Source organism: Ictidomys tridecemlineatus, chromosome 11 (genome assembly GCF_052094955.1).
Source record: "Ictidomys tridecemlineatus isolate mIctTri1 chromosome 11, mIctTri1.hap1, whole genome shotgun sequence".
Lineage (NCBI taxonomy): Eukaryota > Metazoa > Chordata > Mammalia > Rodentia > Sciuridae > Ictidomys > Ictidomys tridecemlineatus.
This window is the reverse complement of record NC_135487.1, coordinates 76261986-76288352: the sequence shown is the minus strand read 5'-3', so window position 1 is coordinate 76288352 and position 26367 is coordinate 76261986. Positions and strand designations below refer to the sequence as shown.

The 26367-nt window shown below is 34.2% G+C and overlaps 1 protein-coding gene across 11 annotated transcripts in view; it reads right to left on the bottom strand.

Moving 5' to 3' along the window:
* Positions 1-26367, bottom strand: part of Ccdc18 (coiled-coil domain containing 18) — a 118478-nt gene that overhangs the window by 75059 nt on the left and 17052 nt on the right. For 10 of the 11 annotated variants that reach the window (XM_078026747.1, XM_078026744.1, XM_078026745.1 and 7 more), the window contains 7 exons: positions 24236-24357; positions 15717-16008; positions 12950-13074; positions 11639-11796; positions 7335-7555; positions 4248-4358; positions 3496-3627 (listed from right to left, as the gene is read on the bottom strand). In XM_078026747.1, coding sequence (XP_077882873.1) covers positions 3496-3627; positions 4248-4358; positions 7335-7555; positions 11639-11796; positions 12950-13074; positions 15717-16008; positions 24236-24357 — 1161 coding nt within the window. The remainder of the gene's footprint in view (positions 1-3495; positions 3628-4247; positions 4359-7334; positions 7556-11638; positions 11797-12949; positions 13075-15716; positions 16009-24235; positions 24358-26367) is intronic. The other variant, XM_078026749.1, reaches the window with a different exon arrangement.

Genomic DNA, 26367 nt, shown 5'->3' with positions numbered 1-26367 from the left:
ACCTTTTTTAATTTATTTATATGCGGTGCTGAGAATTGAACCCAGGACCTACACATGCCAGGCAACTGCTCTACACTGAGCCACAACACCAGCCCAGAAATATGTTAATTTTTTGGTGTTATTGGTTTTTTGGTCTACTTGTTCTACAACTATAGAAAAGAGTAATGTTGACATCTTCAACTTTAATTTTGGGTTAGTTTCTCTTTTCAGCCTTCTTAATTTTATTCATGCATTTTGAAATTCTACTGGTAAGTATACATACTTTTATGACTGTTACATAACAGTGGTGAATTGAGCCTTTTATTGTTATGCAGTGTCTCTCTTTGTTCCTGATAATTTTCTATGATCTGAAGTCTACTTTGGTATTTATACTTTTTTTTTTTTCACTTGCTTCTCTCTTCCACAAGTCTCTTTCATTATTAGGCTATGTTCAGATTTCCATTTTATCTTTGTATCTTTCTACTTTATCTCAACAATTTTTTTCTTGGTTGCTGTAGGGATTATAATGTACATATTTAACCTTTCACAGTCTATTCAGAGTATTTTTGCCAAAGTAAATGTTGAATAGAACTTTATAAGAAAATAAGTCTCTTTACCCTCTTCCTTTATATTGTAGTTTTCACAAATGTAGTTTTCACCAATATACTTTGTCAAAAAGTAATTTATCTAGGATCGTGAGTTCAAAGCCAGCCTCAGCAAAAAGCAAGGCACTAAGTAACTCAGTGAGACCCTCTCTCTAAATAAAATACAAAATAGGGCTGCAGATGAACCTCAGTGGTCGAGTGCCCGAGTTCAATCCCTGGTACTAAAAAGTAATTTATTCAAATATTCACTATTTTTGTAGCTTTTCATTTCTGAGGTCCTAAGATTCCCTGTTGTATTATTTTTCTTTTACCTGAAGAACTATCTTTAGTATTTCTTCTAGAACAAGTCTTGTGACAAATTCTCTAAAATGTCCTATATATAACATTGTCTTTATTTTACCTTTATTCCTAGAGAATTATTTTTATTAAATATGAAATTCTAAGGTGACGAATTTTCTCTGAGGACTAAAAAAATGTTACTCTTCTGTTTTCTTATTTCCGAGGGTTTTGTTGTTGTTGTTTGTTTTAGTAGCAGGGATTAAGCCCAGGGATGCTTAACCACTGAGCCATATCCACAGTCCTTTTTGATTTTGAGATAGGGTCTCCCTAAGTTGCTTAGGGCCTCACTAAGTTGCTGAGGCTGATCTCGAACTTGCAATCCTCCTGCCTCAGTCTCCCGAGTTGTGAGAATCATAGGCATGCACCACTGTACCACTCCATGTTTTTTTTGTTTTGTTTTGAATATTTATTTTATTTTTATGTGGTGCTGAGGATCAAACCCAGGGCCTTGCACATGCTAGGCAAGCACTCTATTGCTGAGCCACAATCACAGCCCCCACTCCATGGTTTTTGATGAGAAATGTGTAGTAATTTTAATCTTTGTTCCCTAGTTACAATGTTCATCTCTGGTTGCTTTCAAGGCTTTTTTCTTCTTTAAAATATTTAATTTTTAGTTGTAGCTGGACACAATACCTTTAGTGTGTGTGTGTATGTGTGTGTGTGTGTGTGTGTACATGTATTTATTTATTTATTTATTTATTTATTTATTTATGTTTATCTCTGGCTGCTTTCAAAGTTTTTTCTTTTTTTTGTTTTTTAAATATTATTTTACAGTTGTAGTTAGACACAATACCTTTATTGTGTGTGTATGTATGAATGTATGTATTTATCGACGTACTTATTTACATATTTACATATTTATTTATATGTGGTGCTGAGGATCGAACCCAGGGCCTCGCATGTGGAAGGCAAACATTCCACAGCTAAGCCACAACCCCAGCCCTGGTTTCTTATTTATTTGTTTGTTTGTTTGTTTGTTTTTGTGGTGCTGGGGATTGAAGCCAGGGCCTTGTGCATATGAGGTATGCACTCTACCAACTGAGCTGTATCCTTTTTTTATGTTCTTATTAGTGTATTATACTTATACATAAGAGTGGGGTTCAGGGCTGGGTGGTAAACTCAGTGGTAAAGTGCTTGCCTAGCACAGGTAAGGCCCTAGATTCAATTCTCAGTCCCATACAAAAAAAATAGATAAAGTTAAATTCTAAAAAAAAAAAAAAAAAGGAAGACTAGGGCTCATTTTGACATATACGTACATGCATGGAATATAATTTGCTTCAGTTTGTTCCTTGGTACTTCCACTTTTCCTTCTACCCTTCCTCCCCCCTTTCCACTTCCTCTGTTCTACTGGTCTTCCTTCTGTTCATTTATTTTTTTTCAATTGGTGCTTTAAAGATTTTTTTTTTCTAAGTTTTCAGCAAGGATTTTGATGTGTCTGAAAGTAGTCTTCTCTGATTTTATTCTCTTTGATATTGTTAAAATGTAAATTTTTTCTGTGATCAAATTTGTAATGCTATCAGTCTTATTTTTTCAAATATTTTTCTGCACAAATCTCATGCTCCTCTCCTTCTAAGATTATGATGACAAGAATGTTAGAACGTTTGATAATGTTCTTTAAACTCTGTTCAGTATTTTCTCAAATCTTTTTTTTTCTTTCTCCTACTCAGAGAAAATAATGTCTACTGCTCTATACTTAAGCTTACACTCTTCTTGTCACCTCCATTTGCTCATTCAAATTTTCTATTATTTATTTAGTCTTGTGTTCTCTGTATCATATCATTTTTACTTTTTAAATTAAATATTTATTTATTAGTTGTAATTAGAAACAAAACCATTATTTCATTTATTTTTATGTGGTGCTAAGGTTTGAACCCAGGGCCTTGCACATGGCTAGGCAAACACTTTACCGCTGAGCCACAACTCCAGCCCCAATAACATTTTTACCTTTAATTCAACATTAAGAGTGCCCTGAGCTGGGATTGGAGCTCAGTGGCAAAATGCTTGCCTAGCATATATGAGGCACTAAGTTCAATCCTCAGCACCACATATAACTAAAAATAAATAAATAAATTTTTTTTAAAAAGATGATTACAGTTGAAATGGAAAGCATATTATATTGAAAAGCATTGGTGGGGCTGGGGATGTGGCTCAAGCGGTAGTGCGCTCGCCTGGCATGCGTGTGGCCCGGGTTCGATCCTCAGCACCACATATTAAAAAAAAGATGTGTCCGCCGAAAAACTAAAAAATAAATATTAAAAAAATTCTCTCTCTCTCTCTCTCTCACACACACACACACACACATATTAAAAAAAAAAAAGTAAAAAAAAAAAAAAAAAAAAGAAAAGCATTGGTGGGTCAGAAATGTAGCCCAAGGGTAGAATGCTTTTTCAGCATGTATGAAACCATAAGTTCAATCCCTAGCACCACAAAAAATGAGCATTATAAAATGGATCTGGAGTGAGATTCTAATTACAGTGCTGCTAACTTTTTTGTCCTTGTTTCCTCACCTACAAAATAACCAATACTGTGCTAGTAATGAGGTTCTCTTCATCACTAACTATGCATTACTTACTCTTTCAATCTGTTTTTCCATTTCTTTATGTTGTTCAAGATGAATTTTCTTTGCTTTTTCAAAGGCTAAGCAAATTTTCTCATGCTCTGTATTGATATTGGTTTCTAGACTCCTTATCTTTTCATTCTTTTCCTAGAAATATAAAATAGGATTAAAATATAACTAAGCCAGGTACAGTGACACACTATGTAATTCCAGTGGCTCAGGAGGCTGAGGCAGGAGGATCACGAATTCAAAGCCAGCCTTAGCACCGGCAAGGTGCTAAGCAACTCAGTGAAACCTTGACTCTAAATAAAATATAAAACAGGGCTAGGGATGTGGCTCAGCGGTCGAGTGCCCCTGAATTAAATCCCTAATTCCACGCCCCAAAAGAAGCATATTAAAAAACTACTATTTTAATTTTATTAAGGTAAAAATGACAAAACTTGAGGGGCTGAGGTTGTGGCTCAGTGAGAGAGCGCTCGCCTAGCATGTGCAAGGCCCTGGGTTCGATCCTCAGCACCACAGAAAAATAAATAAATAAATAAAGGTATTGTGTTAAAAAAAAAAAGATAAAACTTGAATAACAACTTGTTGTATTAGCCTATTAACTTGAAAATACAGAAACAAACAAAAAAAAAAGAATGACAAGAAGTTCAGTAGAATTTTTAGTTTCCTACTTAGTATGTTTTATAGTAATGATACAAAAACAAACAAGCTATCACCAGTACCAAAAAGTCAGAGTAAACTTGAAGTAAAAAGGTAAATTTTACCATAAGTTCCTGTTCAAGTTCTGCATTTTTTGCAGCAGCTGATGAATAAGCAACTATTTTTTCTTCTAACTGTTTCTCTAGAGTTAAAAGCTGAGAGCATTTCTTTGTCATCTGAAAATACAATAAAGTATAAAATTAGTTTTTTAAGAATATACATCCTAAAATCAAATACTTGCTCCTCTTTTTGAAGTTTAAATACATTGTGTCTAGATAAATAGGGCAAATTTATGGTAATAAACAATTAAGGCACAAAGTAAATAACCTTTTAATTCATGTAATTATTAAAACAAGTGACAATTTAGAAAAAAAATAAATAGTGTTGGGTTGAGGCAGTAGCTCAGCGGCAGCGCACTTGCCCAGCATGTGTGAGGCACTGGGTTTGATCCTCAGCAACGCATAAAAAAATAAATAAATAAAGGCATTCTGTCCATCTACAACTACAAAAAAAATTAAAAAAAAAATAGTGAAAGGAAGCCAGGCATATCATATCACTCCTTCCATTAGGAAATACATAAGTAATTTAATTTGCATCCTAATCCTTTTTTTCTTTTTTTTCCTTTTCCTTGCACTATTGGGGACTGAATTCAGAGGTCTCTACCTTTTCCTAACCTATTTTTTTAAAAGTAGTTCTTACAGATTGAAATTAATATTGCAAAACGTTAACAGCAGTTATTTCTGGTGGTAGAATTATCAATGTTTATTTTCTTCTTTTTCTGTTTCTGAATTTTAATGTTCAACAAGACTATTCTGTTATTTTTTTTTTAAGTTATTAATCTCAGTACTTGAGAATTTTCTAAGTGGCAGCCTGTAATTATAGACTAAATCTCCTTTTTGATTATTAACTGAAGTTCCTATCTTACAAGTCTTTTCCATGGATTTGACTATAAACATTAAGACACAAAATTAGACATTTTAAAAAACATCCTTGGGCTGGGGCTGCAGTTCAGTGGTAGAGAGCTTGCATGCATGAGGCCCTGGGTCGATCCTCAGCACCACATAAAAATAAATAAATGAAGGGGCTGGGGATGTGCTCAAGCGGTAGCGCGCTCGCCTGGCATGTGTGCGGCCCGGGTTCGATCCTCAGCACCACATACCAACAAAGATGTTGTGTCCGCCGAGAACTAAAAAATAAATATTAAAAATTCTCTCTCTCTCTCTCTCTCTCTCTCCCTTCTCTCACTCTCTCTTAAAAAAAAAATTCTCTCTCTCATCTCTCTCATCTCTCTCTCTCTCAAAAAATAAATAAATAAATAAATAAATAAATAAATGAAAATAAAGATATTGTAACCATCTACAACTAAAAAAATATTTTAAAAAAATCCTTATGGGGCCTGGAGTTGTGGATCAGCGGTAGAGTGCTTGCCTCGTACATGTAGGGCCCTGGGTTCAATCCTCAGCACTACGTAATAAAATAAATAAAATAAAGGCATTGTGTCCAACTACAACTAAAAAATAAATATTAAAAAAAAAATCCTGGGCTGGGGATGTGGCGGTGGCGCGTTCGCCTGGCATGCGCGGGGCGCTGGGTTCGGTCCTCAACACCACATAAAAATAAAAGATATTGTGTCCACCTAAAAAAACTAAAAAATAAATTTAAAAAAAAATCGCAGGCTTCATCTGTAAGCCTGAAGGTTGAGTATATAATACATACCATGTAATCCTGGTCTGCAATTACCTAATGAGGCATCCTTATCCTTTCCTCAGTGAAAATCAAGATCAGATATTCATAAAACATTTCAGAATACAATCCATAGTATATCTATATCAGATTCACATGCAGTTTTTTAAAAAATGTAAATTTCTGAGCCATACCCAAAACCTGCTGAATCAAAATTGTTAGAATAGTACCCAGAAATGTACATGTTTGAGAGGCTTCTTAGGTGGCTTTATTATGGGCCAAGCTATAATGGACAATGACCAAACAAGACTCCATTTTACCTTAAGACTCCATGTTGTGTCTTCTCTCATGGGAAAACCCCACCTCTGAACCCACCAACGCTTGCTTAGCATAGCATACCGGCAACACAATGGTAAAACTGTTCTTTCTGTCCTTATATACTAAACTTGTGCAATGTACCATAACTGCATAGAATGTTTGTCTAGACGTTAGTAACCATTCTTTAAATTGTATTCAACTAGGGTCGTTTTGTCCCACTTTCCCGTCTGCTTATGATTTTAGACCTCATGATTTTGTTTGTGGTCAGGAATCATAGCCACAACCACTTATGATAAATGTACTGATATGCTTTATTTGTGGTTTTGAACTATAAAAGATTCGCTCTAATCCCTTTAGGGATTAGAGGAGTGCAGACTTGCAGTCTGCCTTTTTGCTGGTGAATAAAGGTTCCATCTCCTGTTTTGAAATTGACTTAGTCATTGATTACAATCTTACCATAATAGTTCTGATGTTTGCTAAAATTTTAAATCCTCTACCACTGCTTTTCTTTCAACTACATAATCCAAATTCTCTTCTTATTTTTTTTTTAAATTTTATAGTTGTAAATGGACAGCATGCTTTATTTATTTAGTTTTTTATGTGGTGCTAAGGATTGAATTCAGGTGCCTCACACATGCTTGGCAAGCACTACAGCTCCAGACCCCAAATTCTCTTCTTGTAAATTTGCATTTACCTTGCCAACTTATACTGTGGAAGAAATAATAAACTGCAATGTAGTATTAGTTTCACCAAATTTAGGACCTTTTAGCCAATAGGGAGCATGTTCCTATTTTAATTTAAGTTAAAATAACATGTTTCCAAATATAATTTCTAAAATAGCTTAAAGCTTGGCACGGTGGCACATGCCTATAATCAAGAGGCATGGTTGAAGGGGACTCAGAGGGTGAGGCAGTAGAATCACAGATTCAAGGCCAGCCTCAGCAACTTAGCGATACTGTTTCTAACTAAGAAATTAAAAGGGCTGGGGATGGAGCTCAGTGTTAAAGTACCCCTGGGTTCAATCCCCAATATATAGCTATGTGGTATCATTTTCCAAAATTTATAAATCTAGACTTAAATTGTTATAAAATCCCACAAAGTATTTTCTATCTTCAAACTTAGTACACATGCCCAGCTAATTTGAAGCTTACTTCACTTTCTAGTTTGGTAGAGTTTGAAGCTTTCTCTAGAAGCTCCTCTTGAATCAGTTGAAATTGACTAGTTCTGTGAGCCATGTTAACCTTCAGATCAGAATTCTCAGCTTCTATTTGCATCAGCTTAGTACGTAATTCTTCTATTCCAGTAGCAAGTCTTTGCCTCTCTCTTTCATATTGCTTGTTCATAGTCTGTTGATTACGGTCTTTTATAATTTCTGTTGATAAACACAAAAGGAAAAATTTTCTGGATAAAACTTCAAGTACAAAAATAAATATAAATAGTTGAAATATTTAACCATAAAGTTTAGTTACTGATTTAAAGAATAAAAAGGATTTAGAAGGAGACATGCAATAAGGAAATGGTAAATAAGCACTTTCTAAGTTAAATATATAACAATGAGTGAAAAAGCTCTTCTGAATCATTTATTTTACTAGGTATCTAAAGACTATTCCTTATACCAGAAAGTTAAGAATGCTTCCCACTTTTTAAGATACTATTTTTAATAGAAATAATTATAAAATGCTTTATTTTTTTAAAAAGTTGCTTTGTTCCCCTAAACTAAAGATAATCATAAAATTTATTTGGACAATTTTAGATTAAAAACTTTTTTTTTAAAAGGGGTAGTGAACATTGAACCCAGAGGTACTTTACCATTGAGTTACACCTCTAGTGCTTTCTATTTTTTATTTTGAGAAAGAGTCTCACGAAGTTGCATAAGTTCGCACTAAATTGCTAAGGTTGGCCTCGAACTTGCCATCCTCCTGCCTCAGCCTCCCAAGTCACAGGATTATAGGGTATGCCACTGCATCCAACCATTAAGAATATTTTTATGTACTATTTGTAGATACAGGTTCAAAAGGTACACACAGTGAACCCTTTCTAGTCTTATATTCCTTACTTACAAACTAGCTGAAGAAAATACACTGAAATTTTAAAAACTACTAAGGTTTATCACAGGTAGCTTTCTGACTATGTCTCCTCTCCATTATAAACATTATACCTTCTCCTACTCCACAATACCTGAATTTTCAAGAGCACTTTAAAAGGCAAAATGTAGGTGATTATATAAGAATACACATATGGAAACAAGGAGAGATTCGCTTTGCCCTCAAGGGTTGGATAAGAGGCTATTTCCCATCAATCCCCTATCTCCACAATATTTTACTTTCTAAGCTATCCATGTCATTGACTCTATTCTTAGATGTTAGACTATATGACACATTATATTTATCACTACCTATAATGACCACCATTCCCTCTGCTAATCATATCATTCTCTTCCCATTCTAATTACTTAGATACATAATTTTATGTCACTTCTAATGCTAACAGCCCTTTGTATTTAAAGATAGATTATGATATTTATTAATACCCAGGGCAAACAACCACTAAAAAGAGTAAAAGTATACAAAGAGTATAGTGTATGAATCAAGAGTGGAAATAAGACATGAGATGCTAAAATATACTTGAACCCCAAAAAAGGCAAAAAAATGAATAAAATGGAACATTAAAAAATGATAGATTAGACCCTCCAAATACCAATATTACATTAACTATAAGCAAGCTAAACACCCCAATAAAATTCTACTTAAAACACAAAAACTGTCTGAATGGATATAAACGCAGGACTCAATTATATGCTTTTTTAAAAAAATTTATTTTATTAATTTTAGCCTTATTTTATTTATTTATATGTGGTGCTGAGGATGGAACCCAGGGCCTCACACATGATAGGCGAGTGCTCGACCACTGAGCCACAACCCTTGTCCCCAATTCTATGCTTTCTATGAGAAACTCACTATCTATAAATTATAGACACAAATTCAAAGGATAAAAAAATGATTAAAAAAAAAAAACCACCACTGAAGGGCCTATATTTATTTCAAATAAAGCAGCGTTCCTACAAGAAGTATTACTAAGAATTAAAAGAGATATTTAATATAATAAAAGGGTCTATTCAAGAAGAAGGTATAACAATCTCAAATAATATGTACATAATATGTTCAAAATACAAGAAGCAACAATTGACAGAATTGAAAGGATAAATAAACACACATACAGATATATCTGAAGATTTCAATACTAGTCTCTCAGTAATTGACAGAATAAATACACAGAAAAACCTCAGGGATAAAGAAAACTTAAATACAACCTTACGATTGATAGGAAAAAAAATCCCACCCGAAAATCACAGAATAAACAATTTTTCAAGAACAGTTAGAACACTAAGACAGACCACATGCCAGCCAATAAACAAAGTCTCAAAGTACTTTCTTCTTTTTTGTTTTTAAATTTATTTATTTATTCTGATTTGTTATATAGGACAATAGAATGCATTTCAATTAATAGCACACATATATAACACAATTTTTCATGTCTGGTTTTACACAAAGTAGAGTCACACCATTCGTGTCTTCATATATGTACTTAGGGTGATGATGTCCATTTCATTCCACCATCTTTCCTACGCCCCTGGCTACCTCCCTTCTCTTCCCCCCCTCTGCCCTACCAAAAGTTTCCTCCCATGCTACCCACCAATCCCATCCCCATTGTGGATCAGCATCCTCATATCAGAGAAAACATTCAGCATTTGGTTTTTTGGGATTGGCTTACTCCACTTAGCATAATATTCTCAACTCCATTCATTTAACTGCAAATGCCATGATTTTATTCTTTTTTAATGCTGAGTAATAGTCCATTGCATATTCAAAGTACTTTCAAAAAATAAAATCAAGGCTGAGGGGGTAGCTCAGTGGTAAAGCATGTGCTTAGCATACATGAAACCTTGGGAATGGGAGTGAGAGGAGGAGGAGAAGGAGGAGGAGGAGGAGGAGGAGGAGGAGGAGGAGGCAAGCCATTATAAGTAATGTGAGAAGGAATAAAAAGAATTCTGATGGAAATGTTATGTCTTGATTGTGGTGATAGTACCGAGAGTATAAACAAGTTTAAAAAAAAAAACACACTTGTAGCAAAACTTACCAAAATTTTATATTTAAAATGAGCACATCTTATTGGATTTTATTAAATTTTATTTCAATAATATATTTGGTTTTTTGGTACCAAGGATTGAATTCAGGGGCACTCGACCACTGAACCACAGGCTATTTTGTATTTTATTTAGATGCTTAGCACCTCGCATTTGCTGAGGCTGGCTTTAAACTCATGATCAGCCTCAGCCTCCCAAGCCACTGGGATTACAAGCGTGCACCACCATGCCCAGCTCATTAATATATATTTTAAAAATATAATGCGAAGTCCAAAAATTCTGAAATAATTTGCTCTCTTACCAGAACATAATTACTCATAACAAATTATCAAGTGTGTTTAACAGAAACCAAACAGCTGTTAATTTGTTTCTTTTGTTTGTTTTCTGTGGAACTGGGAGTTGAACTTAGTGTCTCATACATACTAGGCAAGCACTCTATTGCTGAACTACATCCCAAGGCTTTATATGTTTTAAATTTTGAGACAGGGTCTTACTAAGTTGCTAAGGTTGGCCTCAAAGTTGTAATCTTCCTACCTCAGGCTTCTGAGTAGCTGGATATAAGCATGTGCTACCACACCTACCTTAATGATAGTATTTTAAAGAAATAGATCAGCTATACACAATGGCACACATCTGTCATTCCAGCTACTTAGGAGTCAGGAGAATCACCAGTTTGAGGCTAGCCTCAACAACCTAGCAAGACACTGCCTCAGAATTAAAACTAAAAAAGGCTGGAGACATGGCTCACTGGTAGAATAACCCTGGAATTAATCCCTAGTACTGTAGTATTTCAGTCAATAGAATAAAATAAAATAGTATTGCCAAGAACTCTGATTACCATTTATTAAATAATTCAACATTATATACACAATGGAATATTACTCAGCAATAAAAGAAAATGAAATCATGGCATTTGCAGGTAAATAGAGCTAGAGAAGATAATGTGAAGTGAAGTTGGCCAATCCCTAAAATAAACAAATTCCGAATGTTTCCTCTGATATAAGGAGGCTGATTCATAGTAGGATCTAGTGCTCCCTAGGGGGAGCATGGAATAGACAAAATCTAAATAAGGCAGAGGGGTGAGAGAGGAAGGGAGGGGGCATGGAGGTAGAAATAATAGTGGAATGTGATGGACATTACTATCCAAAGCACACACATGAAGACACGAATTGGTGTGAATATACTTTGTATACAACCACAGATATGAAAAATTGTGCTCTATATGTGTAATAAGAATCATAATGCATTCCACTGTCATATATAAATTTTAAAAATTAATTAAAAAATAATAATTCAATAATATATACTCACCAGCTTGACTACCACCTAGTTTTACAGGTTCTGTTTCTAAAGTAGTCAACTTGCCACTTTCTTGGCTATTCTTACAAATAATGTTCTGAGATAACTGGTTTGCAGTCAGATTTGCATGAAGCTTTTGAATCTCCGCCTCTTTTATTGCAAGCTTAATCCTGGCACAAAACAAAAGAATCCAATATGACAGTAATTCTGTAAAAAATATCTCATACTACTTTTCACCTTTCAAAGTGGCAAAATTTTAAAATTCTGATATTAGTTAACTCTTAGGCAGGATATAGAAACTTTTATATATAAACAGTAGGATTATAAATTAGTTTAGCTTCTTTCTAACTTGATTGAAACTAGTAAAACTAGTAAAATATAGATGACCTACAACCTAGAAATATGAGTTTTAGAAATATATTCTAGAGAAGCTCTCATATATATGTGTAGGGAGCCATGTATAAGGATTTTCTTTGTAACTATATAATAGAAAAAGACTAGAAATAAGGTAATTATCAATAAAAGAATAGATAAATTGACACCATTCTAGAAAAACAATCCTAATTATTAAGATCAAACTAACCACCCAAATCTATTCATGGATCAACCATTCTACCTATCCAAACATGGATGAATTTTTTAAAATGGGCATGGTGGGCATGTCTGGGCATGGTGGCACATGCTTTTATCCCACCAACTAAGGAGGCAGGAGGATTCCAAGTTCAAGGCCCTAAGCAACTTAGTGAGACCCTGTCTCAAAATAAAAAAACAAAAATGACTGGGGATATAGAGCACTCTTGGGTTCAATCCCCAGTACCAAATAAATATTTTAAAATGATGTTGAGTAGAAAAGCAAAACTGCAACTGTAGAGTTCACTTTTATTTGTGTATAAGAGAAAAAAAATGTTCACAATATGGACAGAAAAATACACATCAAATTCATAATAATGGATAAGCAGGGGAAGAATTAGATAAGCAATAAGGATCAAAGGGTATTATCTATCCTGTAATGTTTTATTTTTTATTTAGAGAAACAGATTTGAAACAAATATCACAAAATATTAAGAAGAATCAAATCTTAGTTGTGGAATCAGTATTTGTTATAATACTCTCTGAACTTTTCCTTCTGTATTTTTTTTAATTATTTTATTTTATGTGGTGCTGAGGATCAAACCTAGAGCCTCGCTAGGCGAGTGCTCTACTGCTGAGCCACAATCCCAATCCTCTTTCTGTATTTTTGTTAATTTTCTTAACTAAACACCTTCATTTAATTTCCAACAAAACCATTCTATTTGTTGTAAATTCAAAATATGAAAAACATACCTCAACTCTGAAATCACCAATTTATTTGCCTCACAGCAGCCAATGCAATTGTCTTCTTTGTTTGACAAACTATTCATCTGGTGCTTAGAAATGGATGATTTAAAACCAAGTATTTCTCTTTTTAACTACAAGTTTAAAAAACAAATATTTGTAAATTGTAATACACATGTGGATGCCATTGTTTTCTTATTCAGAACTCTTTAAGTTTGAAAATTTGTCTAAATTTAATAGAAGCAACCTAATGTCCATCAATAGGAAAATGTACAAGTACAATAGGAAACATTTGGTTAATGGAAAACCTATAGTTAATTCAGATAATTGGAAAAGTATAATACTTAGATAAACTTGAGTTACATAAATTAATAAGGTTACATTTTACAATACCAAGTAAAACAACAAATTCCATTGATACACAAAGTATTTTAAAAAATATCTAAGAAGGGCTGGGGTTGTGGCTCAGCAGTAGAGCATTCACCTAGCATGTACAAGGCCCTGGGTTCGATCCTCAGCACCACATAAAAATAAATACATAAATAAAATAAAGGTATTGTGACCAACTACAAGTAAATAAACACTTAAATGTGTGTCTGTATGTGTGTGTGTGTGTGTGTGTGTGTGTGTGTATGTGTGTATAGGTATATGGATAGAGAGAGAGAAATGTATGCGCATGGTGGTGCACGCCTGTAATCCCAGCAGCTCTGGTGGCTAGGCAGGAGGATCACAAGTTCAAGGCAAGACTCAGGAATTTAGCAAAGCCCTAAGCAACTTAGTGAGACCCTGTCTCAAAACAAAAACTAAAAAGAACTGGGAATGTAACTTGGGATCCTGGGTTCAATCCCAAATACCAAAAAAAAAAAAAAAAGAGAGAAAGAGAGAGAACAACATATGTATTTATATAGAAATTTATATGTGGCAACATTTAAAATTATGGATGAAAAGGATACAAAAGAATTTCAGAATAGTTGCAACTTTTGCGTTTAGAGGGAGAATAGAGCTGACAAAGTACATATAAAGGTTTTATCAATACAATTTATTCTAAAAACATTTGAAGTTGATAGAGCAACGTGTCCCATATTTTGCAAATGCTAAGCTACATTACAAATACTAAGCTAATTACACACTCTAGAAGTAAAAAAGTTCATTTTTTCAAACTATATCATCCTTAGCACTTCATGAAACATAGTATCAAGTATATATTATCATATCAATTTCATAGTCATATATCAAATAATTCTTAACTCTAAGCACATATGAAAATTTTAATTTAAAATGAAAGTTATCTGTATATGATTACTTTCTAATTTCAAAAGCAAACATTAGATTAAAAATCCTAGCGCTGGGGTTGTGGCTCAGAGGTAGAGCGCTCGCCTACCATGCATGAGCCCCTGGGTTTGATCCTCAGCACTATATAAAAATAAAATAAAGATATTGTGTCCACCTACAACTAAAGAAAAAATGTTTTAAAAAATCCTAGCAAATAATTAATATCTAATACAGGGCCTCTCAAATACTCAGCAAGCACTCTACCACTGAGTTACACCCCCAAACCAGTTCTATGTCATTCTCATAACTACATTTAAAGTTGCTAAACATTAGCCATTGAGGAAATGAAAATGTAAACCACAGTGTGATACTACTTCATACCCACTAAGCAAAATGACAATGACAAGTGTTGACAGGCATGTAAAAAAAAAAAGGAACTCTCATATACTGCTGGTGAAAATGTAAAACAGTGTAGCCATTTTGGAAAACAATTTGGCATAAATTTACCACATGACCCAGCAATTCTTTTCTTGGATATCTACCCAAGAGCAATAAAAACATGACAAAGACTTCTATGAAAATGTTCACAGCAGCTTTATTCATAATAGCCTAAAAGTAGAAATAATCAAAATGTCCATTAATTGGTAAACAGATGAAATGAAATACTATTCAGAAATAAATAAGAAATGAAAAACTGATATGTACAACATGAAGGAATCTCAAAAATATTAAGTATAAAATAATAGGAAAAATATGTGCAAAAGACCACATATTTTTACGTTTTCATTCTTCAAAACAGCCAGAAAGGAAAAATATATAGAAACAGAAATTATTAGTAGTTTCCCAAGGGTATGTGGTGGAGGTAGAGCACTAATTCTAAAAGGACACAAGGGATCTTTGGGGGATGGCAGAAACTTGAAACTGAATTGTGGTGATTATTATAAGATTTTTAGCAAACTTATTAAGAGTCTTAAAACAATTACCACAATGCAGGAAATTTGCCCAGTACTGCAAATAGAAAACTATTTATAATTTAGTAAATTTACTAAAAGTTACTAACATTTCAAATGGTTGAATTTTACAGAATAAGTGATATTTCAATAAAGCTATATTTTTAAAAATGTGCCATTCTTATATATGGCATCATATATAAAAGAAAGTATATAGGGCTGGGGTTGTGGCTCAGTGGTAGAGTGCTCATGTAGTACACGTGAGGCACTGGGTTTAATACTCAGCACCACATAAAAATAAAATAAAGATATTTTGTTCATCTATTAAAAAAAAAAAAGAAAGAAAGAAAGGTTACAGAAGAAGAAAGGTAAATGTGAGGCAAAAATAGGAACTAAATAGAAAAGAAATTGGTGCCAAAGTACAAACAAGTAAGAACAAAACTAAAAGCTAATAAAGCAACTCCAAAATGATGTTCTCTCATAAAACACTTGAGTAAAATTTTTCTTTTCCATGATACAACAAGTACAGTACATTTCTTTTCACACATACTTACTGGCAAATGGGATATCATTTTTCCCAAGCTTCTCAGTTCTACCCTTGAACTTTCAATTTCCTGCTGACATAAATCTAGTCTCTCATTCTGTGCTGCAACACGAACCTTTAATTCTCGGTTTTCATTCATCAGAGAAAATTTTTCTCTCAGTATTTCTTCTTTGTCTTCTAACTCACTTTCTAGCTTCAGAACACTTTGTCTAGATTCAGTTAATTGTGCCATGACTTCTGAATTCTTCACTGCCATGATTCTTAATTTTTCTTTTCCATTGTTATTTTCTTCTTTTAATTGCCTATAAAAAATAAATGAAAATAAAATGTACATTCATTTTTAATAATCATATTTACATACTCTTAAGTACAGAAATACTGAAGTGCCAGACATGGTGGGGCACACTTGTAACCCCAGTTACTCAGGAGGCTAAGGCAGAAGGATCATAAATTTGAGGATAGCTTTGGCAACTTAAAAAGATCCCTATCTCAAAATAAAAAATAAAAAGGGCTGAGATGCAGCTTAGTGGTAGAATGCGCCTGGGGATCAATGCCCAAGAATTGAAAACAAAAAACAAAAGCATTGATGCAAAAACCCTATCAAACTGCTGGGCATGGTGGCGCATGCCTATAATCCCAATGGCTCAGGAGGCTGAGACAGGAGAATCTCAAACTCAAAGCTAGCCTCAGCAAAAGCAAGGTGCTAAGTAACTCAGTGAGACCTTGTCTCTAAATAAAATACAAAATAAGGCCAGGATAAGGCTCAGTGGGAAAGTGCCCCTGAGTTCAATCCCTAGTACCCCCCCCCCAAAAAAAACCCTAGCAAACTGAATACATCAGTACATTAAAAGATTTTTCACCACAATCAATTGGAATTCATCCCAGCAATGAAAGAATGGTTCAACATAGGCAAATATACCATACTAATAGAATGAGGGGCAAAAATAACATAGTTATCTCTTTTTTTTTATTGGTTGTTCAAAACATTACATAGCTCTTAATTTTTTTATTTTTTTAAATTTTTTTTATTTTTTTAGTTATCTCAATAAATGATAAAAATCAACATCCCTTCATGATAAAACTGCTTAGCAAACAGGTGTAGAAGGAACATATCTCGATACAATAAAGGTCATATACAATAAGCCAAGAATTAACATTATACTGAATGAAGGAAAGCTAAAGCCTTTCTCTTTAAGATTTGGACAAAGAAAAGGATTTCCACTTTTATCACTTTTATTCAACATGGTATTAGAACTCCTAGCCAGAGCAATCAAGCAAGAGAAAGAAATAAAGAATATCCAAATTTGAAAAAGGAAGTAAAAATGTAACTCTTTATAGATGAATGAGTTTTTTATATATAGAAAACCCTAAAGGTTTCACCAGAAAACTATTAGAACTAATTACTGAAGTTAGCATGGTTGCAGAATATAAAAATCAACACAAGAATCAGTAGCACTATTATTCCTCTGGTGTTTTGTTTTGTTTTGTTTTTTGAGTGCTAAGGCTCAAACCCAGGGCCTCATGCACAGGTAAGCACCCTGAGCTACTCCTCAGCTCTCAAGTAGCATAGTTATAATGACAACAGTGAATAATCTGAAATCTAAATCAAGAAAGCAATCCCATTTATAATAACTACCAAAAGATACCTAAGAATAAATTTAACTGAATTAGTGTAAGATCTCTACAATGAAAATTATTATAAAATACTGATGAAAGATATTTAAGAGAACACACACAAAAAAAAATGGAAGGTATTCATGGACTAGAAGAATCAATATTGTTAAAATGGTTACATTACGGGCTGGGGATGTGGCTGAAACGGTAGTGCGCTTGCCTGGCATGCGTGGGGCGCTGGGTTTGATCCTCAGCACCACATACAAATAAAGATGTTGTGCCCACCAAAAACTAAAAAAACAAATATTAATAAAAAAATTTTTCTCTCTCTCTCTCAAAAAAAAAGGTTACATTACCCAAAGCAATCTACAAATTCAATGTAATCCCAATTAAATACCAGTGACATTCTTCATAACAATAGAGAAAACAATGTTAAAATTTATATGGGACCAGAAAAAGCTCAATAACCAAATTTCTTGCTATTCTGAATAGCCCAAGCAATCTTGTATAAAAAGAACAAAACAAGAGGCATTATACTATCTGATTTCAAAATACACTACAAAATTATAGTAATCAAAAGTGTGATGTTGGCATAACAACAGCTACATAGACCAATGGAACAGAATAGAAAGCCTAAAAGTAAATCCACATATCAACAGTCAACTAATTTTGTGGGGAGGGTATCGGGAATTGAACCTAGGAGTTGTCAAACACTGAGCCACATCTCGAGGCCAATTCTGTATTTTATTTAGAGACATGGTCTCACTTAGCACCTTGCTTTCACTGAGGCTGGCTTTGAACTCATGATCCTCCTGCCTCAGCTTCCCAAGCTGCTGGGATTACATGCGTGCACCACCTCAACCTGCTACAGTCAACTAATTTTTAACAAAGCAACCAAGGATATGTACTGGAGAAGAAGCAGTCAAATAAACAGTGCTGGAAAACACTGGTGTCCATTTGCTGAACTATGAAACTCGAACCTTATCTTTCACCAGTACACCCAAGACAATGAAACTACTAGAAAGAAACATAGGGGAAACGCTTCAGGTCACTGAAATGAACAAGGATTAAAAAACAAAAAACAAAAAACAAACTCAAAGCATAGGCAACAAGCCGGGATCAGTGGCACACACACGCCTGTAATCCCAGCAGCTTGGGAGGCTAGGGCAGGAAGATTGTTGAGTTCAAAGCCAGCCTCAGCAAAAGCAAAGCATTAAGCAACTCAGTAAGACCCTGTCTCTAAATAAAATACAAAATAGGGCTGGAAATATGGCTCAAGTGTCCGAGTTCCCTTGAGTTCAATCCCTGGTAACCACCCCCTCCAAAAAAAGCATAGGCAACAAAAGCAAAAGTGGACAAATAGGATTATATCAAACTAAAAAGCTTCTGCAGAGCAAAGGAAACCATCAATAGTGAAGAGACCACCAAAAAATGGAGGTAAAATCTGCAAACCATACATCTGAAAGGGGTTAATATATAGAATATATAAGGAACTTCGAAACCTCAATAGCAAAAAAAAATAATAATTCTCATTTTTGAAAAAATGGGCAATAGACCAAAACAAATATTTCTAAAAACAAGACATACAAGTGGCCAACAAATACATGAAAAGGTGTTCACCATCATAAAAAGCAACCAAAATGCAAATCAAAACCATAATGATATATCATCTCACCCATTAACAATGACTACTTTAAAAAAACTAAAGGTAACAAGTGCTAATGATGACATAGAGAAAAAGGAATTCTTACATTCTGTTGTGGGAATGCAAATTAGTACAGCCATTATGGAAAACAATATGAAAGTTCCTCAAAAAATTAAAACAGGGGGCTGGGGATGTGGCTCAGGTGATAGCACGCTTGCCTGGCATGTGCGAGGCACTGGATTCGATCCTCAGCACCACATAAAAAAAATAAAATAAAGATATTGTGTCCACCTAAAACTAAAAAATAAATATAAAAAAAATTAAAACAGAACTACCATATGATCCATCAATTCCACCACTGGGTATATATCTAAATGAAATGAAATAAGTATGTCAAAGACACATCTGCTTATTACAGCACTACTCATAGTAATCAAGAAATAGAAACAACTACTGAATGCATAAAGAAAATGTATATATACAAAATAATATTATTCAGCCATAAAAAGAATAAAATCCGGTCTGGGGTTGTGGCTCAGAGATAGAGCGCTTGCCTAGCATGCATGAGGTACTGGGTACGATCCTCAGCACCACATAAAAATAAAATAAACATATTGTGTCCACCTACAACTAAAAAATAAAAAATTTTAAAAAAATGAAATCCTAGGGTTGGAGTTTTAGCTCAGCAGCAGAGTGCTTGCTTAGCACATGTGAGGCACTGGGTTCAATCCTCAGCACCATGTAAAAATAAATAAAATAAAGGTTTCATGTCCATCTATAGCTAAAAAAAAACATTTTAAAAAAATGAAATCCTGTCATTTGCAACAACATGGATAGACATATAAATCATCATGTTAAGTGAACTAAGTCAGACATGAAAAACAAATAACACATGATCTCACCGACATGTGGAATATAAAGTTCTTCTCATAGAAACTAGAGTATAATGGTGGTTACCAGAGGCTGGGGAGAGTAGGGAAGGGGAAGAACAGAGCTGATCAATGGGTACTAATTTGTAGTTAGAATGGAGTAAGAAGTTCAAGTATGCTATTGTACAAGAGTGTGAGTACAGATAATAATTGAGCACTGCATATTTCAAAAGCTAGAAGAAAGCATTTTGAAATGTTTTCACCATAAGGAAGAGATGAATGTAGTGCTGGGCACAGTGGTGCACATTTGTAATCCCAGTGACTCAGGAAACTGAGGCAGGAGGATTACAAGGTCAGCCTGGGCAATTCAGCAAGACCTTGTCTGAAAACATAAAAAGGGTTGGGAATGTAACTCAGAGGCAGAGTGCTCCTGGGTTAATTCCCCAGTCCAAAAAAAAAAGAGAGATGTTGGAGAATTAAGTATATTCTGATTATACAATGTACACAGGTATCAAAACATCACGTAGAACCCTATTAATGTATACAATATTTGTGTTTTAATATATAAGCTTAAAAATAACAATTTTAAAAAATTTGAGGGCTGGAGATGTGGTTCAAGCGGTAGTACGCTCACCTGGCATGCATGCGGCCCGGGTTCAATCCTCAGCACCACATACAAACAAAGATGTTGTGACGGCCGAGAACTAAAAAATAAATATTCTTTATCTCTCTTTAAAAAAAAAAAACAAAATTTGAAGCTAATTCTAATATCTAAGTATTGCCTACTTTTGTGTGTATGTGTGTATGGTTGTGTGGATGTGCAGTACTGGGGACTAAATCCAGAAAACCTCTACTAGTGAGCTTATATCCCCAGTTCTTTTTATTTTGAGACAGGGTTTTGCTAAGTTGGCCTTGAACTTGCCGTCCTCCCACTTCAGCCTCCTGGTAGCTGGGATTACAGGTATGCACTAATGAGCCTGACTAAATTCCTGCTTTTTGCACGGCAGGGACTCAAATCTTCTTATGGTTGACATTGATATTACTTGCTGTTATAGTTGAGAAAACTGAGGAACAGTGTCTCACAGGTAGGACAAGACTACCTACTATGTTGGGATCATTTCTGCTCCCTTTCTAAATATGTAGTATAAGAAATCTAACTCCAAAATTCCTGAAACAGCATTTTGCAGCATGAAGAGAAAGTTCTGGAGCTGGGTAAGTTGCCCAGCACATGCCCATAATTCCAACAATTCAGGAGGCTGACAGGAAGAGTCCAAGATTTCAAGATTAAAGATCCATTGGCAACTAAAAAATATTTAAAAAAGGAAAGAAGAAGATAATGGTGAAGAAGAATCTGGGATGTAGTTCAGAGGTAAAGCATCCCTAGCTTCAAACCCCACACCAAAAAAAAAAAAAAAAAAAAGTTTTGGATAGGGTAAGGAAAAATCATGAATTCTTCACGATGGACAAAAGTTAAAATCTACCTGTAACAGATTATTAGAGCACTAATATTTTCAATTATATATACATGCGAGCGCGCGCGCACACACACATACACACATATGTATATATTTCACACACACATATATATATATTTATCTATTAAAAAACTTAACCATGGGAACAACCTTATGATCAGAACTGCTTTTGCATTTTGTCAAGTCCCTTTTTTCACATTTTTAACATCTCTGAAATTATGATAATCAATAGTTCTAATAAGAGTTGTCAGCTAAGCAGGGTTACAATGTAGTTACATTGCTTATGCACTTGTAAACAACAATAGAGCCTTCAGCAAAACTAGGAGAATGGGTTTCTGTAAATGGGAAGAAAAACCAGGAGATAACAATGGAGCACTTTAAGCCCACAGAAACAAATAGTTGTGTGGAACAGTTGGGTAGGTGATAAATCAGATACTTGTGTGTGTGTGTGTGTGTGTGTGTGTGTGTGTGTGTGTTACTGAGGACTGAACCTAGAGGCGCTCTATCACATTCTTGGTCCTTTCTATTTTTAAATTTTGAGACAAGAGTCTCCTCACTAAGTTGCGTATGCTGGCCTCAAACTTGCTATCCTTGTGCCTTAGCTTCCCAAGAAGCTGAGATTACAGCATGCTGAGCTGTAAGTCAGATATATATAGGAAGCCAGGAGCAGTGTAGCATAAACCTGTAATCTCAGGAACTCAGGAGACTTAGACAGGAGGATCACAAGTTCAAGGTCAGCCTCAGCAATTTAGCAAGGTCCTAATCAATTTAGAGAGACTGTCTCAAAATAAAAAAAAATAAAAGGGTTGGTGATGTAGCTTAGTCATAAAGTGCCCCTGGACTAAATCCCCAGTAATAAAAATTAAAAATAAGAAAATAAAAAAGATTTATATATATGAAAACTCTTGGCAATAGAGTCAAAATTATGTAGAACCAAAATTGGCTCAGCAAAATTGCAATATCAATTTAAGAGCCCAGCATCAGTGCTTATTAGTTCTTACAAGAATTCTTTCAAGAAATACTGTATCAGCAGTACTCTTGATGACACAAGGAAGAAAGATACTGTGGACACTTTGAAGGGTCAATCTCTGAGTGTAAAGTTTTAGAACCATCTTAAGCAATTTATTTCATTTATATTTTTCTTTTAAAAAAAATAGTACTAAGGATTGAATGCAGGGCTTGAGCATGCTACAGTATTTTCCTCTTTATGCAAGTAATATGATTTTAAAAAATATTTTTAAGGGGTTCAGGAGATAGCTCGGTGGTAAACTGATTGGCTAGCATGTGTGAGGCCCTGAACTAGATATCCAGTATTAGAAGAAAAGTCTTGGGGCTGGGGATGTGGCTCAAGCGGTAGCGCGCTCGTCTGCCATGCGTGCGGCCCGGGTTCGATCCTCAGCACCACATACTAACAAAGATGTTGTGTCCGCCGAGAACTAAAAAATAAATATTAAAAATTCTCTCTCTCTCTCCTCTCTCACTCTCTCTTTAAAAAAAAAAAAAAAAAAAATGCCCAAGCAAATTCCAAGTCCTTGGGTCTCTAAAAAATGATTTAGAAGAAAAGTCTTAAGAATTCTTTATCATAAAGTATAAAATAAAAACTTAAGTGATAAAGCACTGTATCATAGTACAATTAATAGTATTTTTTTCCTAAATATATCTTGCAATTGATAGCATCAGATGATAGGAAATATTCTGGTTATATAAAAGTAACCATTACAAAAACTATCGTTACCTCTTCTACCACGCAAAAATACTACATGTACTACTTAAGGAAAATGTTAAAATTAGACAAAGCAATTATTTTAATTGCTATCACACCCTTAAATTAACAGTCTGAAGTTATAAGGGCTGATTAATATTAACCTCTGAAATGATGATGGAAATTAGTTCTGAGAGGCTGACATGATATCCTAGAGAATGTACAGGAGTCAGAAAACCTTGGTTCTCATATTTGATCTTTCTGACCTTAGTCACTCTCTGGGCTTCCGTTTCTTCACTTATAAAACAAGAGGACTGCTGGGCATGGTAGCATACGCCTATAATTCCAGTTACTTGTGAGGCTGAGGCAGGAAGAATTGAAGTTTGAGGCTGGCCTGGGTAACTTAGTGAAACCTTGTCACAAAATAAAAAATAAAGGGTTGGGGATGTTGCTCGTGGATTCAATCTACAGTACCAAAATTAAAAACAAAAACCCAACAATAGGGGCTGTGGTTGTAGCTCAGTGGTAGAGTACTTACCTCGCATGTGTGAATCATTGGGTTCGAGTCTCAGCACCGCAAATAAATAAGTGAATAAAATAAAGGTCCATCAATAACTAAAAAATAATTTTAAAAAAACTAAAAACAATAGGGCTGGAGTTGTGGCTCAGTGGCAAAGCACTTGTCTCACATGTGTGAGGCACTGGGTTCAATCCTCAGCATCACATAAAAATAAACACACACACACACACACACAAAAAGAAAAATAAATAAAAAACTTAAAAAATGAACAAAATAAAGATATCGTGTCCATGTATAACTAAAATAATATTTAAAAAAAACTCAACAACTACAAGGTGATAACAATAACAAGAAGGTGGACAAGGTTATTCTTCATGATTTCCAAAGTTCTTTTTTTTTTAAACATTTTTACTAGTTATTAGTTAATGTGATCTTACTATAAATCATTATGTCTGTTAATTTTTTCTAACTATATATGCAAAGCAAATATGTTAATCAACATCATGGTATATTTACAACTATGTTACCATTAACACGTTTTATTGCATTTAAAATTGTAACTTTATACCTAGAAAAGTGTTTCAGGCACAAAGCTTACCATTCTACATATCTAAGTTCATAATTATAATATATAAAATCTTATTTTTAAATGTTTTAATTTTTTCCATCTCCACACAAAAATTATTTTTTCTGCAATACTGTACCTTAATTTTTCCTTCAGAATTTCAAGTTCACTTTTATATAGACCACACTTTTCTTGTAGCCTTTTATTTTCTTTTTCACAGTTAACTAGATTTTTTTCTAATATTTCTTCTTCAGTTTGAACCTAAAACAATAAATTATTGTTAAGTACAACTACTTATATGGTCATGAGTTTAGGTGTTTCAAATTTAAAATGTAGGTAGTATTTCACAAGCAGGAGAGTAGACTAAGTGATTTCATGTTTTAAGTCCCCAGACTTATAGTGCAAAGAAGCAAAGTGAAGTTCCTGGGAGTAATGAAAGACAAGGAGGATGCTACTTACAGATGGGCAATTGCACTGTCACTTAAAAGCATAAATGTTCTGGCCTCATTTGTACAAAGCAAGCAACTCAAGTAGGAAGGCTGCTCCCAAATTACTAAAGGCTAATTTCAGTGCAAATATTTCAGAAGTACTTTTTGAAAGGTTAGTCACAAAATACTCCCACTGAAATAACAGTCTGAAATGTAAAACATAAAATTCAAGCACCCAGGTTGGAGCAAGAGCAGGGAAGGACTAGAATATCTGCCCTACTTCCTTTGTTACCCTTGGTTATATTCACCCAAGTGTAGGGATTTTACTCAGCAGAGTTAAAAATTGATAATCTTAAGGAAAGCATAAAAAGATGGGGCTGGGTTGTAGCTCAGGGGTAGAGCACTTGCCTCACATATGTGAGACCCTGGGTTCAATCCCCAGCATAAAAATAAATGAGCAAATCAAATAAAAATTAAAAAAAATAAAGTATAAAAAGTTTTCCTCTCTCTCCCTGAGGATATTCGTTAAGATATTCCCCTACAGATGTTATTAAGAATCCATCTAAGATATTCCATTCCCACAGGACCTTCTCCAAGGCTTTCATAACAGTGATCTAATTAATTCATATTTAAGATTTCAATATCTAATGAGATCTTAATATTTTATACTGCTAAATGGTATTTACAGTTTTATTACAAAAGAATGACAAATGAAATCTTCTCCATATTAGTACCTGATACAGTCAATAACTTCCCATTTAAACTTTTTTATTCTTTAGCTACCATGGCAGTATTTTAATAGACCTTTTTTCTTTACTTCCTTTTATTAATAACTCATTTTTTACTGGGCTTTTTTCCTTTTTCTCTTTGAAACTTTATTTTTCCCTTGCTAAAACTGTATTAAGCACTCACCCCAAGTCTCCTCAGGCAATAAAATCATTTTAAGCAACACCTTAACTTATGAGCCCAAAGGTATTTAATTCAATATTTTTAAATTTTCCTCCTTCCTTCCACCCAAAACTTTTTTTCCTGTATTTTTATCACTTTTTCCCTCTAAGGAACAAAAATGTCTTTATTTCATTAAAAATGGACTATATCATCTTTCATGTCCTTCAGACTCTTGTGCTGTTTTTCATTTCTCTGTGCTTCCAGAATTCTCAATTTCCCTCTGCCACACACTCCAATGACCCTTGTCTATGAAACCTACTAAGGTGTTCAGGGTATCCCTATTTGTAAAAACTCTGAATCAGCTTCTTTCTATATTTCTATCCTCTCCCCTCACCACCACTTATTGACTCTTTACCTTGTATAATGATATATCTTTAAAACTACCTCTACTTCCTCCCTTCCCATTTTCCCGCTTCTAAGATTGTGCCTTCTATATAGTTCTATCATTCTTCATTCTTCTTGACAAATTTGCAACATCTGGCACTGAAGATGATCATTAAAAACGCTCTATTGCATTGGATTTTCTTATTAGACTTTGATGATTTTTCTTTTTTTAATTAACTCTTCTCAATATATTTCAAAAGCTCTTCCACCTATTTTTTATCCTCTTATCATATACAAAATTCCTCTGTCAATATCCAAGCCGCCTACCACTTAAATACTGTCAATTCTTTTTTGTAATATTTACTATTTATTTTTTTAGTTATAGTTGGACACAATACCTTTATTTTATTTGCTTTTATGTGGTGCTGAGGATTGAACCCAGGGCCTTGCACAAGCTAGGCGAATGCTCTACCGCTGAGCCACAACCCCAGCCCAAATATTGTCAATTCTTCTTTTTTTAATCTTTATTGTTTAGTTGGAGGTGGACACAATACCTTTATTTTATTTATTT